At 38.5% G+C, this 17515-nt stretch overlaps 1 protein-coding gene and 1 non-coding gene across 2 annotated transcripts in view; one reads left to right on the top strand and one right to left on the bottom strand.

Moving 5' to 3' along the window:
• SLC35D1 (solute carrier family 35 member D1) overlaps nucleotides 1-17515 on the top strand; it is a 45139-nt gene that overhangs the window by 11764 nt on the left and 15860 nt on the right. Inside the window, exons 9-10 of the mRNA XM_028513388.2 lie at nucleotides 14707-14774; nucleotides 15988-16066. Coding sequence (XP_028369189.1) covers nucleotides 14707-14774; nucleotides 15988-16066 — 147 coding nt within the window. The remainder of the gene's footprint in view (nucleotides 1-14706; nucleotides 14775-15987; nucleotides 16067-17515) is intronic.
• On the bottom strand, nucleotides 12062-12168 carry LOC114498229. The gene has a single exon (XR_003684675.1). It is a non-coding gene; the product is annotated as a U6 spliceosomal RNA (small nuclear RNA).

The following is a 17515-nucleotide window of genomic DNA, read 5'->3' as shown; positions in this document are numbered from 1 at the left end:
TGCCAGAAGGTCTACAAATGACACCAAAGTAGAAAACACAGCTATTACTCTAATAAAATACATAAGTATTTTGTGGCTGCAAAAAAAGTAGAATGAGAAACTAACATTTATTGAGTCCCTATTATGTGTCACTTTATGTGTGTGATATACTGTAGTTTTCATAACAGCTTTAGAAAGTTTGAATTATCTGTATTTTACCAGTGTGGAAATAGAGGTTCAAAGAGACTTACCAGCCCAATGTCACATTGTCTGTGGATAGTAGAGGCAGGACTTCAATCCAAGGCTGATTTCCAAAGGCCATGGTTTTTCTACGGTGTTTGGCCTTCCTCTAGCAGGAAGCAACCTTCACTCCTTAGCTTTAGGGCAAGAATGTAATGTAAAATAACCAGGCCCCACTTGGCAACACGCATGACTCCAAATCTTAAGGCCAGTCTGTACGTGAGAAAGTTGGAAGGATTAATGTGGTTAGGTTATTGTACAGACTTGGCAAATAAGGAATTTTCATTAACTTGAAACTCTGACTAGTAGCTACTTGAAAAAATTGAATCAAAGGAGAAATTTCTTCATTCCAGAGTGATTGTCATTTTACAAATTATGTGCATAATTCATGTATACTTCATAGTTTAATAACTCACATTTAATTTGAAATGCTTCAATATAATTAAGATTGTTAACTGATTGTGGAAAAATTACTTTGGCACCTGTATTAGGATGAGATTTTAGATTTTCCTCCTTTTCTTCTTTTAAGAAGAGGATTGAAATTTGAGTAATTTTTCCCCCCAATGAAGTGCCAGGTAAAGGTCAAGAAAGCTTTATTTTGGGAGAATAATGGTTCATCTAAACTTTCAAGTTGGGATGATAGACTAATTATGGAAGATGAACTCATTGCTCTGTGATCAAACCCTATAAGTATTTTAACTCTCACATGTTTGTTTATTCTCACTCTTATTATTAAAATAATGTGGTTCTTGGTAACACATTATTTGGCTGTGTATGGACATACTGGCTGGCAGTCTTACGATCCCGCAATCTTTTTCTTACGCTTTCTCAGTAACCTACTCCTCTTCTAACATTCTCAGGTGGTTAAGTGCTATTGTGTGTCTCATAGTGTTAGGCTCAGGTGATAAGAAAAAAGAAGAGGAGTTAGGTGGTATTCTTACCTTTGTGGACCATACAGTCACCTTTTGGAGCAGACCTGTCATCAGAGCAATAAACTATTATAGGTTTTGTGGGAGAAATGTTTTGGGTGCATTGTGGGACATAAAATGGAAGAGGGTCAGGTCTCCTTGTTGGGGATGGAATGTCTCAGAGAGCTTTGCCTATGCACAAAAGTAAAATGTAAGTGGTATGAATAATCAGTGTTGTTTTGGTAGGTTATGAATTACATTTGAAACTTAGAAGTAAGAATTCTAAGTTTGACTCTGTTCCTAAATTCCCGAGAATTAAGCTCAATTCAGATTAGTGTTTCAGAGTATCTTCCTTGTGCTAAGAAAGCCCTATGATAAGTTCTCTTCAGAATATATGAGAAATGTAATATAGTTCTTGCCACATTTGGAAGTCATTTGTTATGCTGCAGAGATGGTGTAAGATCTAGCACCAAAGTGCATGTCCATCAGTGACTACTATAGGCATTCAAGTTAGGAAGAAACTTATGTGGGTTGAATATTAAGCAAGATTGGCTTTTTAAAGGATGTAAGTCTTGGTTTTTTAATCTAACCAATGCAACAAGTAATACTAACCTGTTCCAGGTATTGTTGAGCTATAACTTAGGTGGTTGAGTGGTTCGCTTTTATTACCTAGCCCGGAACAATGGGTGGAAGCCATAGACAGCCTAATGTGTCCCAGAGGCACGCAGAGGCAACCTACAAGAGTCTGCAGTTTATTTCTCCCACTGGAAAATTCAGTCTTGTGGTAGTCAGTGGGCTGTTTGAAGTCTGGCAAAAAGAGTTCCCATTAAAGAGTGGGATATGTGGAAGGATTTCAGGTAACAGTTTTCTTGTAAGTCAGGTTCATTTTCAGTGTGTGTCTTTTTAGACCTGTGCTTTTTCTCTGAAGTATGTATACCTATAAGTGGACAGACAATCATGTATGTGCACACATTTTTAAAAAAAGACTTTATTTATTTATTTTTAGAGGGGAAGGGGGGAAGAGAGGGAGAGAAGTATCAATGTGTGGTTGCCTCTCTCACACACCCCCGACTGGGGACCTGGCCTGCAATCCAGGCATGTGTCCTGACTGGGAATTGAACCGTCAACCCTTTGGTTCATAGGCCAGCACTCAGTCCACTGAGCCACACCAGCCTGTGCAGGCATTTTTTTAACGAATGGGTTCTTTTTCATATGACAGTTTATCTTTAAATAAAGCTGTCCCCATATTAACAATTAGGGCATTCTTCTGACCTTTAGTAATAGTTTACCCAAAGGGTATGATGCCTTATATTTGACAAGATGTGCTCACATAATTTTCTCTAATCCTCACTGTATACCTGTGAGGTAGGTTGTTATCTGATTTATAGAAGTTAAGGACATACTTAAGGTTGCACAGTGGCCGAGCTTAGAACTAGAGCCTGTCTGACTCCAAATAGACCCCTTGCTGTTTGCCTGACTACATCTCTGCTCCCTCCCTGAGTTACATTTTTCTGCTGTTTGGGGCATTGATGCAGGGCTTTCTTACAGAAGAAGCTATTGAGTCTGAGAAACACCTCAGGGTAGTATTAAATGTGGGGTCTCTGTAGCTTGGTCTTGTTGTTACTTAATTGTTTACAAATAATCGTATTTCTTTCATTCACCAAATATTTATTGAGTGTTCATTATGTGTCAGGTGCTCTTCTAAGTTTAAGAAAAGACACATTGCTGCTCTAAAGGAGCTTGCATTCCAATGTCATGAGATAGGCTACACATAATTGTATAGTAAGAGCTACAACGAGAACTATAATGAGGAGAGTGATTGGAAAAGTCCTATTTTGGGTAAGGTGATTAGGGAAAGCATTTTCGTAGTTTCATTTGAGCAGACACAGTAGGATTGAGGCCACTTTTTGTGGCTCTTTAGAAGGAGTAATCTAGGTCAAGGAAGAGTACATTATAGGTGCTAAAGGGGGAGTGCTTAGCTTGTTCACATGGAACATTTTTTGAATAAGTAAATATCAGGAAAAGTCAAGATGGGCCTTTAAAGATGTGGAGGAAGAGAAACAAAAGGTACATTCTAGGTGTAACTAATAGCATGAGTACAGGGACAATTGTAAGAACCAGACCCTTCAGTATGATTAGAAGGAGGAAATCAAAGATTTCCGAAACTTTAGATGAGACATTAGCATCTTGTTCAGACCTCTTATTTCACAGGTGAGGAAACTAGGGCCCAAAGAGGGCTCAGGACTAGAACCCAGATTTCCTGACTCTATGACTATTGCTCTCACTCTTCCCACCATACCACACCCTGCTTCCTTATAGTTGGGGCCCATGCTAAATACAGGAATTTGACATCACTCTGCGGGTAGTGACAAATCCCTAAAAGAAGTGGTATTGGGGAGAGACTTTGGGGCCAGAAGGCAGAAGGCCAGGAATCTTTAATTCTCTTTCTGACCATGGTCTGACTTTGGACAAGACCCTTAGTCTCCAGCCTTGTTTGTCATGTATAAGTTGAATAGGTTGGATCAACCAAATTGGTTGGGTCTCTAGGTATGGCCCTTTTCAGGGCTGAGACACAGTTTCTGAGAAGTAGAAGGAATGTCGGTGTGAAGACAAGGCTCTCATTCTGACAGCTGGCTCAAGCCCAGCTGCGTCCTGACTCCTGATAACTGGAGCTGGTAAACCAGTCTCATCTGTTGGGCTCCAGGCCTTCCTAACCCAGATCTGTTTGCATGGAAGCTCTTTATGTGTCGAATGAAAAGATCTGCAAGATAAATTGTTAAATGAAACAGCACAGTGTAAAACAGTATGTATGATATGCTACCTTTTGAATAAAATAAGAAAACAGTAAGGATATATATGCACATACATTTTATTCACTTATTTAAGTAAAGAAACTGGAAGAATATACATTACAACTAATAAAGTAACCACCAGGGTGTGTGTGTGTGTGTGTGTGTGAGAGAGAAAGAGAGGGAGAGGGAGAGAGAGAGAAATACAAGGTGGGTGTGGAGGAGTATGAAAGTTTCCTCTACCTTTCAAGGTTCTTTCAGCTGGTCTAATAATTAAATCTACATGAGACAGATTAACAAGAGAAAAATAACTGAATTTAATTACATGTGTACTTATGGGAACCACATACACATGTGAGGTTCAGGGACAGAAAGAGAAAATGCGGTATGTATGGCATTCTGATGAAAGGATAAGGAATGGCGCTGTGGGGCTTCAGAGGAAAGTCATGCAGGTTGGTAAGAACACAAGTTTAGTAATTAGTAGTTTGCCCGACTATATAGATAGGTCAAAAGGTTATCTCTGATAATCTCTTATTATGGACAAGGCCCTTAATTTAAATTTTTCCAGGTAGTTAGGGGAGGAGGGTGGAAGTTTCTCTTCAAGCCTGCAGGGCGTCTGTTGCTTTTAATACAAAATAAGCTGTGTACCACAGAGGCACATCTTTGGGTGACTTGTTCTGAACCCCTACATAGGAACAGGAAGGAGTGGGAGACTTTTTATATTTTTTGTTGTATAACCGTGTAAACATATTTTAAATTATATTTTATAAAAGTAACAATAAGAAAAAAATTTAAATTATTTTTCATAAATAATGGCTATACAGTGATGAATCCTAAATTTTAAAATAACTGGGAGAGGTGAGACAAATTAACTTAATTCTCATGATTCAGATTTGTACACTCTGGACTTAGGATACAAATTGAAGCAAAATTAGATCCAAATTATTTTTCCCTAAACCTCATTGTTAACCTTAGTAGGCAGAGGAGGTAAATTCCTCTGTTAGGACAGGAATCCAGTCAGAAGGCCCTGAAAGGTCAGCTCCCAGGGAGGCGGGAGTTATACAAAGCAGTAATGGAGCCAACACAGCCTTTAACAAAATGGCCAAGGAAGAAAAAATGGAATTACCATAAAAATTGAAAGGGAAGATCCAATTGAACAACGCATCCCAGTAAGCACACCATATTGTACAAGTCATTGGCAGAGTACTCTGAGAAACCAAACTAGTGCGTGTGTGTATGTAATTTTTTTCAAAATGTATTCAAGATTCTCAAAGTCTTGGGTTTACCAGAAATCAAGGAACCAATATTTCAGCATTTAGTTTTTTAAAACATATGTTTTCTAGCTTTAAAAGATTCTCCTTAAAAAACAAAAAACTTGTATCATGCAAAAGCCACTTACTGTTAATAAAAGATATCTAGTTAACTAGATAAAGGTGGGGCAACCATTATTTGACTAACAACTCCCAGACTGTCAATTAGGACAGACTGTGTTTAAACTTGTTAGTTGCTGCTTCAAAAGGGGATAATGTTGGGGAGGGGGGAAGGGTTTTTAGGAACAACTGTAAAGGACACATGGACAAAACTAAGGCGGGGTAGAAGCAGAGGAAGGAGATAGGGATGGCTGGGGCCAGGGTGGGTAGTGTTGGGGGGTAAATGCAGACAACTGTAATTGAACAACAATAAAATAATTTATTTAGAAAAGAAAAGGGAATGTCTACAGCATAAAACCAGTGATTCATAGACTCCTAGGAACTGGAGCCTGGCCTTCTGACAGCACACCCTGCTAGGTGTTCTCATGTAGGGATGGAAGAACAGACCCCTTGCTGTCAATCTTACAAGGCCAGTACTGTAGGCATTGGTACATCATATAATGTCTTCATTGTAGTGCTGGTTCAATTGCATGGCTCAGATGAGTTTTACAGGAAAACTTGCTGCACAAATCATCTAGCTAAAGGTGTCTCTTAATAAGCATTGCTGACTAAATAAGAATTTTTAGGCTGTTGGTTTAGCCTCTCCAGAGTTGTTCGTGTTTTCTGGGTCATTCCTTGGACTATAAAGACTGATTCTCAAACCCTGAACTATTCTTTCCACATAGAGACAGGTCCCTTCTACTTTCTGGATCTTGATATTTCCATACATAAAATGAAAAGGTTGTTGAATCAGTTATTGCCCCATTATGAATGACTAGATTTCGCTCTCTGTCTGTATATCATGTTATTGACAAAGTAATGTTTTTAGCTGTTCTCACTTGGAGGATATTCCTTTTTCAAATAAAGTGACTTGCTGATAAGCTGGAGTGTGTGGTTTTGCTGTGAGACATAGGTTTTCCACAGGTGGCAGAGCCTAGTTAGCAGAGGTAGCAAAGATACCTGAGTTCCAACTCCTTGTCGGAGCTAGGATCAGGAAGTAGAAAAGTTGCAGCAAATAGTTACAGCAGTGCAGAGAGCCGAATAGGTGACCTAGGACTACCTTCCCAAGGTAGGGAGGGAACTGCACAGATCATTTGCACCACTGATGTTACCTTCTGTCTTAGCATGTTTCTTAGCAGTTTACTTTTTACCATACAGATTCAGTTTCTTTCGACATAGTTTTTTTGGCAAAAGAATTTTCAAAATAGAATTGCATCATTCATCAACCATTTTCTTTACCATGAAGTCCAAAGACTAAGTGGTTTATTTTTAGAGTTTATACTGTCAGGAGGTATCAAAACAAATAAGATGTCTCAGTCATGATTAGAAATTTATATCATGTATCAAGTAAATTGGCTACCGTGTGCTGATTTAATTTTCCTGGAAGTGAGAATGGTTGTGTCTTATACTAAAGTGCACATTGAAATTATTTCATTAGATTAGGGGTGGTGAATCGGTGCTGTCATCCTGTGCTTGTATATATAGCACCATGTAGTCATAGCACTTTTTGCTAAGCCTAGACATAGCCTTAGATGGTTTTACCAAGGCAGTGGTCCAGACACCCAGAATCAGTCAATCAGTTTACATATAATAACCGACATCATTTATCGGGAATGAGACAAATCTGATTGTATCCCTGACTAGATTTTATTGATTGTGTTATTGATTATATCGTGTTAGTACCTAATATTACTTAGATACTCCCTTTCTCTCTTAATTTCCTTAACTGAAGCAAGTAAAAATCACTTTTTCATTAATTTTTTTCCAAATATTTTTATTTAAATAAAAGTCTCATTCAAACCAAATGCCTAGTTTTAGGAAGTTCATTTAACCCATTTGTCCAATGGTTATGCCACATTCATTTCATGCCTGTGGTGCATATTGGTTTGTGGTATTTGTATTACATCCATCAGCACCTAGAACCAGAGACTTGGTTCAAAGCAGAAGGTAATCTAAGAAGGCATCTTTGTATATTCAGACTGTAATCACAGCCAGGACTCAGCCAATACTGAAGATTGTAGGCCATGTGGCAAAGAGCCCATCCAGTTTTACCACACAGAATGAACAAGCAGGTCATTTTCTTATGTCTTCTCTAGAGGCAGTGTTCTGTTTTAAAAATGTTTCCCTGATTAACAGTATATGTGTTCACTGTGACATTCATCTTAGGGAGAAGAAAAATTTGCTTGCAAATCTACCACTGAAAGATAGTAGTGGTGTAAGTTTAAGTCAATAATAATCTCTTCTGTTGGAATTCTGTATACATTCAAAGTGTCTGCATTTCATTCTCATAAGAGGCAGGTGGAGCAGACTGTTTTCTATCTTTGTAATATAGATAGAGGCTTAGAGCAGTTATAATGATTTTATGATGGCCTTGCAGAAAATTATTGGCAGAGATAGAATTAGAACTTACTCTTTTTGACTCAGTGAGCCAATAACAATAACTGGAGCCATCTAGGAGGAAACACATCAGAACATGTTGCCTCGCTTTTGGTTTTCCCCAGTAGTACAGACAGAAAAATGATGGGTAGGGGGCTGTACAGGCACTTATTAGCTGGATAACTTTGGGACAGTTACTTAAGATTTCTGAGCCTAGGACATAATAGGCACTAAATACACAATGGTTTTGACTTTTTTTTTAAAATTTAAAAAAAATTTTTAGATTTTATTTATTTATTTTTAGAGAGAGGAAGGGAAGGGAGGGAGAGAGAGAGGGAGAGAAACATCATTGTATGGTCGCCTCTCACACACCCGCCATGGGGGACCTGGCCCGCAACCCAGGCATGTGCCCTGACTGGGAATTGAACCAGCGACCCTCTGGTTTGGAGGCTGGCATTCAACCATTGAGCCACACCAGCCAGAGCTACCTTTTTTTTTTAAATACTATTTTTATGTAGGGAGAGTGGATACCATTGTACTGTTAGCATCATATGTATCCTACAGCTACACTTTCAAATGGTTACTGCGTGTTCTGTGGCAGCCACAGATCCATTTTTGTGGCAAAGTAGAGGAATGTGGTAGGCTGCTTGTGCCATAGAGTGAGTAGCCTTCTCCAGAGGTGAGCTGAGTATTTAGGGAAAGGAAAAAAATCTCATGAAAATTATTTTTCTATTTTTGAATTTTATGTAAATGGAATCATGTCCATGAGATTTATTTTAATATTCCACAGATACAGTTATTATATTCCCAAAGGGGACTGTGTGGTATATATTTGGGGTATTTTTCTGAATACAATGTAATGCCCAGTGTAGAGAACCTTGGGCTTGGAGCATGTAGACTCAGGTCCACCATGTAGTAGCTGTATTACCTAAAGTAAGTCACTCATTTTCTTCTGGGGATAAGACTTGGCCTTTTTACCCCACAGGGTTGTCATGAGAATCAGATGACATGATGTATGCAGAAGTACTTTGTAAACTATAAAGCTCTCCACAAATATTGTAAAGACAGTATGCTTTTATTGCCACAGTTATTCTTTTATTATCAGCAAATCTGACTAAATCATCTTTAGCATAGTACTTCAAGGCCTACCATGGTATCTGGCACATGGTTAGAACTTAGTAGATGCCAAATTATATATTTAGATTAGAGGAGATGTTTAGAGCTCAGGGAGGGAAAGAGCTCAGAGGTATAGAGAGGTTTACTGGAGGTCTTTGCCAGGTAATTGATCACCTGCCACTCCTAGGTCTCTGATAAGAAAAATAAAAGTAATGTTTATATATAATAACTGACATTACTTATTCAGCTAGACTGCCTTCATGTCAGGCTTTGTATCCCTGTTGTTTTTAATTTTGTTAACTACTCTGCAAGATAGACCTTATTCTTTCTTGTAGGTATACAGAAACTAAAGTATAGAGAGTCATCCTGGTCCAACACACCAGCTTATTCTTTTACTGACTTTGGGATAAAAAAGCAGCTTATCCAGAAAAGGAGGATAATTTAGAGTTGAGGAAAGTTATTAGGCCTGAGATTTCCTTTATGTGATTCATCTTGGTTGTAATAAGGTCTCTGCTTATCACACTGATCTAACACGTTAGAACTGGTAGAAGCCTTAATACACACCCAGCTTAACCTCCCTCACAGAAGCTAAGTGTCATAATGACGCAGTACCGACAAGACACTGGGTTCCTGAATCCTGTGCGCTCTTTTTAGCTGCAGTTACTTTTCCTGCAGGGCACTGGCAGCCCTCTCAGAGACACTTCCAGTGCCTGCTTGATGGTTTGCAGGGTTATTCCTTTTCTCTTCAAAGGAAAAAAAATTAAACTCAGTGCCAAAACTAATGAGTCATATGACAGTAAAATGACATTTTACCATTATAAGAAAACTTTGAATCATATAGGTTTAAGTTAAATTTAAAATCTATTTACCAGGATGTACAAGTAGGTATATAAGTATATTAAAAAGCAAAGTTCAGTCCATCTGCTTGTAGAATATGATGCTTTGCCACAGCTCAAAGATTTGATGTTAATTTGTCAGTTCTCCCTAGATGGATCTATAGATTCAACACAGCCCCAATTCCATAGCAGATTTTTTTGTAGAAATTGATAAGATCATTTTAAAATTTATATAGAATTGCAAAGGATTTCAATTAGTCAAATCATTTTTTAAAAGATTTTATTTATTTATTTTTAGAGAGGGAAGGGAGGGAGAAAGAGAGAGAAAAACATTAATGTGTGGTTGCTGGGGGTCATGGTCTGCAACCCAGGCATGTACCCTGACTGGGAATCGAACCTGTGACACTTTGGTTCGCAGCCCGCACTCAATCCACTGAGCTATACCAGCCAGGGCTTGTCAAATCATTTTTGAAAAAGAAAAATGTTGGAGGATTTATTCTACTTGATATCAAGACTTCTTAAAAAGCTACAGTAATCAAGGCAGTGTGATGTTGGATTATGTGTAGATATAGATCAATGGGACAAATATACAAAATCAATTTGAAAAATACTGAGTTGCATTGTGATCCCCATTCCCCCCAATTCATATGCTGAATTCCTACCTGCAATACCTCAGAATGTGATCTTATTTGGAAATAGGGTCATTGCAGATATAATTAGTTAAGACGAAATCATACCGGAATAGAATGGACCCCTAATCCAGTGTTTCTGGTGTACTTACAAAAGGGCAAATGTGGATACAGACAGTCACATAGGGAGAATGGCATGTGAACATGAAGGCCAGCATCAGAATGATGCCTCCACAAGCTAGGGAACACCAAAGGTTGCCAGCAAATCACTGAAAGCAGGGGGAGAGGGATGGAACAGATTCTCTCCCAGCTCTTAGAAGGAAGCAACCTGCTGATGTCTTGATCTGGGACTTCCAGCATCTAGAATTTAAGATGATACATTTCCCTTGTTTCAGTTACTCAGTTTGTGGTGCTTCGTTACAGCGCCCTAGCCAATTAATACAAAAAGGATCAGAGACCTAAACATAGAGCTAAAATCATAAAACTAGAAGAGTACATAGGAAAACAACTCGGTAACTTTGGGTTAGACCAGGTTTCACAGAAAAGTCATAAAAAGCAAGAATTATAAAGGACAAAATTTCTGTTAGACTACAATCAAAATTAACTTTTTTCCTAAAAGATACTATGAAGAAAATGAAAAGGCAGCTCTAGGCTGGGAGACAATATTTTCTCTTTTATTTTCAACTTCAGTTACTTGAAATGGGACAAAATTTCATTAACACAAGATTTCAGTGTTATAAGATTAAAATTTTAAGGGAAAAAGATTGGTTTGGTGCTTTAAAATAACAAAAATGGAAGCATGATAGAGGGTACTCAAAATCTGAAAGTCTGCAATAAAAACTTAAAATCTAATTTTTTTGCAAATAAAACATCAAATTTTTAATTTTAATATAAAAACTGACATTTTAAGACTTTACATATAATACTTTAAAATGTTCAACTGTTGCCCTGTCCAGGTGGCTCAGTCGGTCGGAGCATCGCCCCCAGGCACCAAAAGGTTGCAGATTCCATCCCTGATCAGGGCACATTCGCAGGTTGAGGGTTCTGTCTCCTGTTGGGGTTCATATGGGAGGCAACCAATCACTGTTTCTCTCTCTTCCCCTTCCTCTGTCTATAAAAATCAATAAACATATCCTTGGGTGAGGATATTTTAAAAAGTTGCACTGTTCATCAGTGACCAAAGGAATACTCAATCATCCATTTTGTGAAAATGCATTTTGAGTATGGGCAACTATATTTGGTTTTAAATAAGCTACAATATTATGACACACTAACACTCTTTATAAAGCTGGTTCCTAAATCACATCCCAAAACATCTCCACCATGTAGGTTGATAGTAGGTCAATTAAACATTGTAAAACCCTAGTATTTATATAATGATAACTTGTCAAAGTATGAAACTTCATAGTGAATTTCTGAAAGTTTAAGTTTTGTTTACCATTATGAAAAATCAGAGGGAGGGGCATAAAGAGTTAAATTACAAGATCATGAAATGAGTAATATGTAAGCCTGTAAAATAAGCAGAAAAGTACAGCAATTAGGTTGGTGTTTGCATATTGTGTATGTGTCGTGGTATCTAGGCACAACAAGTTAAGGGTTAAATTGACATTTTTGGTTCTTTAGACCCAATGAATTTAAAATATAGTTCATATTTTCCCAAATATATTTAACAGTCTAGCTTAACTAAATACCTTTTTATAAATCCTATAGTGCAAGCACTATAAAATATTCCAAAAGCAGGTGAAATTATTTTGATTATTTCATTAGGTATTATTATATGAAAGTATGGAATGCTTCATGAATTTGCATGGCATACTTGTTCGAGGGCCATGCTGATCTTCTCTGTATCATTCAAATTTTAATATATGTACTGTTGAAGTGAGCACAACAATATTTTCGTAATGGCAACATAAATTGCCATTTCTTTTTTCTTGATGAGAACATTTAAGATCTCTTAGAAGTTTTCAAGTATACAACACAGTATTGTTAACTGTAATACCATATTGTACATTAGATCCTCAGAACTTTTTTATCCTATTGCTGGAAGTTGTAGCCTTTGGCCAACATCTACCCCCTCACCCCCACCCCTGTCCCTGGCAGTTCTACTCCCTGTTTCTGTGAGACTGTAGAGTATTTGTCTTTCTCTGTCTGACTTACCTCACCTTGCATAATGCCTCAGGTTCCATTCTTGTTATTGCAAGTGACAGGATTTCCCATTTTCTCACGGTTAAATAACATTCCAGTGTGTGTGTGTGTGTGTAACATCTTCTTTATCCGTTCATCTGTAGATGGATACTCAGGTCCTTTCCGTGTATTGGCTGTTGTCAGTAATGCTGCAGTAAACATGGGAATGCAGGTGTCCCCTGAGATCCTGATTTCATTTCCTTTGGTTGAATATGCAGAAGTGGGATTGCTGGATCGTATGGCAGCTTTAATTTTAATTTTTTGAGAAACCTCCATGCTGCTTTCTGTTGAGGCTGCACCAATTTACATGCCAACAGTGCACAAGGTCTCCCTTTTCTCCACCCTCACCAGCCCTTGTTGTGTCTTTTTGATAATAGCCATTCTGACAGGTGTGAGGTGGTATCTCGTGCTTTTGAGTTGCATTTCCCTAATGAGTAGTGATGTTGAGTACCTTTTCATCTACCTGTTGTCCATTTATATGTCTTCTTTAGAAAGATGTCTGTTTAATTCCTCTGTCCATTTTTTAAATTGAGTTATTTAATTTTTTGCTGTTGAGTGTTAGCGTTTTGAATGCTAACCCTGTTAAAGATTCTTAAAGATTTTGAATATTAACCCATATCAGATATGTGGTTTGTCAATATTTTTTCCTATTCAGTAAGTTGCCTTCTCATTTCGTTGACGGCTCCCTTTGCTGTGCAGCAGCTACTTAGTTGGATGCGTTTCTTCTTACTTATTTTTGCTTCTGTTGTTTTTGATGTCATATTTGAAAGATTGTTATCAAGACCAGTGTCAGGGACCTTTTTCCCTTATGGTTTTCTCCTAGGAGTTTTATGGTCTGGGACTGAAAATTTTTATCATGATTGCAATGGAGGTTACATGGCTATATACATTTATTAAGACTCATTGAATTATACACTTAAAATTGCTGAATTTTATTTTTGATATATTATGTCTCAACACAGAAAAAAACATAAACAAACTGAATGTCTACTGTCTGTCAAGTGCTGTGTTAGGAACATGGTTAGATAAATGTGACGTGGGTCCTGTCCCCACGCAGCTTGCAGTCTGGAGAGTTAGTGTAGAAAGACACAGTTCAGAGAGAGAAGAGCCCCGCAGAGTACAGCTGCTGAGAAAGAAAGGAAGGAGTTCTTGATTAGGGAAAGTCCCACAGAGGAGGTGTTTGACCTTTAGTGTGATGGGTGAACAGAGCCGGGTAAGTGTTGAGGGGAAGCGCATTCCAGGCAAAGTCATGTGAGTGTGAAACTGCACGTTGTATTTTATAAACCACAAGGAGCCTGGTATTGGCGGAACCCTAGACCAGTGAGATTTATGTCGAAGTGGCAGGAGTTGAAGCAGGACAGGTTGGCAGAGAGGTAAAAGATGAAATGTTTCTCAAATTTGCTTATCAAATTCATATTGAGAAGTTATGTCCTTGAGAGAGAAACCCTCCCTCTTGGATGAGAGATGAGATGCTCAGTGCACCTATTCATGTCTCTTTGTTCCATTGCTTTTGGCTTAAAAAAACAACAAAACCTTGCTTTTACAATCAATTATTTTAAAATAGTAATTCTCCCAGGATAGACTTCATCTGAATTTGTGTAACTAAGGCTATACTTGAGCTTTCACATGTTACAAGGAGAAAATATGTTTTAATGTTTGAGAAAGCCTTTAATACTAGCCATCTGGGAGAACTGCTGAGATTTGCCCGATGTGGCTTGTCCCTTCAAGCAAACCAGTTTTTTTGTACCAACAGAGAACAAAAATCTCACATTACATTATGGAAAGGAGAAAACCTTCTGAAACTGTTTATTGGTTCAACTTCATATATATGAAATTTCTGAAATTTCATCATTCTCTGTCCTTATAGGGGTGCAGAGGAGTGTGTGTGTGTGTGTGTGTGTGTGCGTGCGCACGCGCGCGCGCGCGCGCATGCATGGTGGGAGCAAGCACACAGGATTTTGTTTTTTAATTTAATTTGTTTTATATTTAGAGAGAGGGGATGGGAGGGAGAAAGAGAGGGAGCGATGTATCAATGTGAGAGAGAAACATCGATTAGTTACCTCTTGTACTGACCCTGACCAGGGAACAAACCTGCAACCCAGGCGTGTGCCTTGACTGGGATTCAAACTGGCGACCTTCTGTGTTGCAGGACGACATCCAACCAACTGAGCCACACAGGATTTTGGTTGAAAAATAGAACTGCTAATTTTGCTCTGAAATTGAATGCTTTGTCATTGCAGGCAATGGATTTTGAAGGCTGGGCTGACACGCTCTTTCTTCTGCAGTTCACCCTCTCTTGTGTGATGGGGTAAGCCTTTGCTTCCTTGTTACGGATAGCTTTCCTAGAGAAATGTGTTCCAGGTCCTTTTGCCTCATTCCTCAGCATCCTGTTTTGTCTTTTGAGTGTATCAGCTTAGGATAATTAAACCTCCAGATTCTGGTTGTTTCACAACCCTTGGGAATGTGCCCTCAGGGCAACTAATATGATCCCAAAGTCATGCTTAGATGAATGGAGAAAAACTAATATTATCCGATAATGTAGTATATGGTAAGCACTGTCACATTTCAACATTATTTTTTACCATATAGTTGATGCATTATTTTATTTTATTTCTACAGTGACCATTTGGGAGATATTGTTGTTCCTTTACCTATGAAAAAGCAGGCATAGAAGTAGATAGATTGTCTAAGTTTGCACAATTAGTAGGTGGCAGTGGCAGCCCTTGAATTTGGGACTGTTGGACTCCTCACTAGCATACTGTATTCCTCTTAGAAGAGTATATGCAGAAGGCTGGAGGGTATCTGCAAATGTGCCTCTTCTCTCCACCTCCATATTTCCCTGACACATTTTTTGTTCCACCAGTCAAATTCAGTTGACATTTGTGACTGTGTTTGGCACAGGCTAGGTACATAGTGAGCTTCAAAATAAAGTTGATGTGGTACCTTAGTAGTGAGTACTTGATACTCAGAACTCATTATAAATCTGGGAGTTCCAACTGCTGCCACTTAGTTGTTAAGTGAACCCATATCCCCTCTTCTCTGTATCATTCCAATTTTAGTCATTTTGCTGCCAGAACAAGCATGCTGTATCTCCTTAAAGCAGTTCTGATTTGGTTTTCTTCCATCCTTAAGAATCTCTCTTGCCTTCACCCTGGTCCACAGGTCATATTGTCCTAATGGGAGGTGCACATTTCAGCCAGCATCTGTGAGCTCCAAGCTCCCTGTCTAGTGTAAGTGAACTAGAAGGAATTTGATCTAAACAGAATACTCATGATTGTAAATGATGAGTTCAAAATTTTGGTTAAGGTAGCTGGGAAAAATACCTGTTCAGTAAATAGACATGAGTTTCTTTTTAATGAAATTTTTAAAAATCTGAAGAGGGGCAGTACAAGCAGCAGTAAAATAAGAAAGCTCCCAGTCAGAAACTGGATTGGCCAGCACTGATTGTTTTTCTTGGCTGGTGATTATTATAAAGTTAAGCAAGTGAATCTTACTTATAAGATACCTCTTCTTCATTCCAGGTTTATCTTGATGTATGCCACAGTACTTTGCACTCAGTATAATTCTGCTCTTACTACTACAATAGTTGGCTGTATTAAGGTGAGTTGAAAAAATACTGTTATTTTTTGGGTAACTGCATTATTTGAAAAATTATTCCTCTAAAATAAGTCTGACTATGGCCTTAAGCTCCATAATCCTTATTTTCTCACTTTTTTTTTGACCGTTTGACAAATTATGGTGGTGGTCTCTGAAATAATCTTTAAGAACTCAGGGAGGGATAATCTCTGCTTTTAGGCAATTTAGCTCTGAGGAGTATGAGAGAAGGGGAGTGTGTTGCCTTAGTTATAGGATGGAGAATTTGGCCTATTTGTGACAGGGCAGATGACAAGCCCAGTGGGGAGAGGCCTGTCTTTAACCCCTAATGAGATCGGGTCTGTTCTCTGACTCACTGAGTTCTGGCTGTTCTGTAGGGAACGGATGCCTGCCAGAAGTTAGTCAAGGGAGTTTTCCTATGCGTGAGCCAAACCTCGAATGGCCCACTTTTTAAAGCTGTGTCTGACATTTCCAGTGATGTCAGTTCCTCCTGATCCGTTTTATTTGAGGGAGGCTCATTTGTCTTCCTCCAGAAGAGCCAAGTGGACTTGAATATTGAGCTGAAATTAGTGGCTTGAAGCCTGAGGTCTCTTTCATCTGACTTTGTAATTCGAGTGCTTTAAGATCCATTAGCAAGGTAGGCTTGCTTTCTAAAACAGGTAAAATGGAGAGAGGTGGAGCCTAGACCACTTGTGGGGAAGAGTGCAGTTGCCTTTGGGACTGTCCGTATGATGCCCCTTGTCGAAAAGAGAGGGAAGTGATTGCAGAGGTAAAGTTTTTATTGCTCTGCTGTGTGTCCCTTTGTGACCCCAATGGAGTGGTGTCCACAGGACCTTATTTTAGAAACTGGATTTGGGTTAAAATTTCAGAAGGTCTGTGACTTCTAATCGTGGAATTGGAGTGTTTGGTGTGAATAGAACTGTAAATTAAGCTGTAACAATCAGTTGTGCGAATTCCCATGAAATCTAGAGACAGTTAATAAACGTTCAGAGGTCTAGCTGGCTGACATGATTTTAGCACCCCAAATTAGCTCTCAGCTTGCTCTCAGCTTTATAAAGTACGGGCTTTAAACATAGAGAGGATGGCTTGCATCTTCAAAATAAGAACAGCAAGAATAGTGTCATTGGTACCATGTTTTTAGCCAAGAAGAAAGAACGTACAAAAAGGCCTGTGTTTAATTTTGATAACTAAACCTGTTTGCTTAGAATTTTTTAGTGCATGGGGTACAAATACAATCATGCTTTCATTAACATAAAGTTTAGTACTTTTCTTTTGATATTTCCTTCTCCCCACAGTCCAAAGGGATTAGTTTTACTTACAAACTAGAAGGGGAAAATTGGATTGTCTGATTAGTTTACAGTTGCTATCTCTCCTTACCGCCATGCAGTGTCGCTGTTGAAGGGTCTTATACCTCCTGAGATGGGAGTGCACAGTCTCACGTGTGCCAAAGGAGCT

Source organism: Phyllostomus discolor, chromosome 5 (assembly GCF_004126475.2).
Source record: "Phyllostomus discolor isolate MPI-MPIP mPhyDis1 chromosome 5, mPhyDis1.pri.v3, whole genome shotgun sequence".
Classification (NCBI taxonomy): domain Eukaryota; kingdom Metazoa; phylum Chordata; class Mammalia; order Chiroptera; family Phyllostomidae; genus Phyllostomus; species Phyllostomus discolor.
The sequence above is the reverse complement of the archived record's forward strand: the minus strand, read 5'-3'. Positions and strand labels throughout refer to the sequence as shown.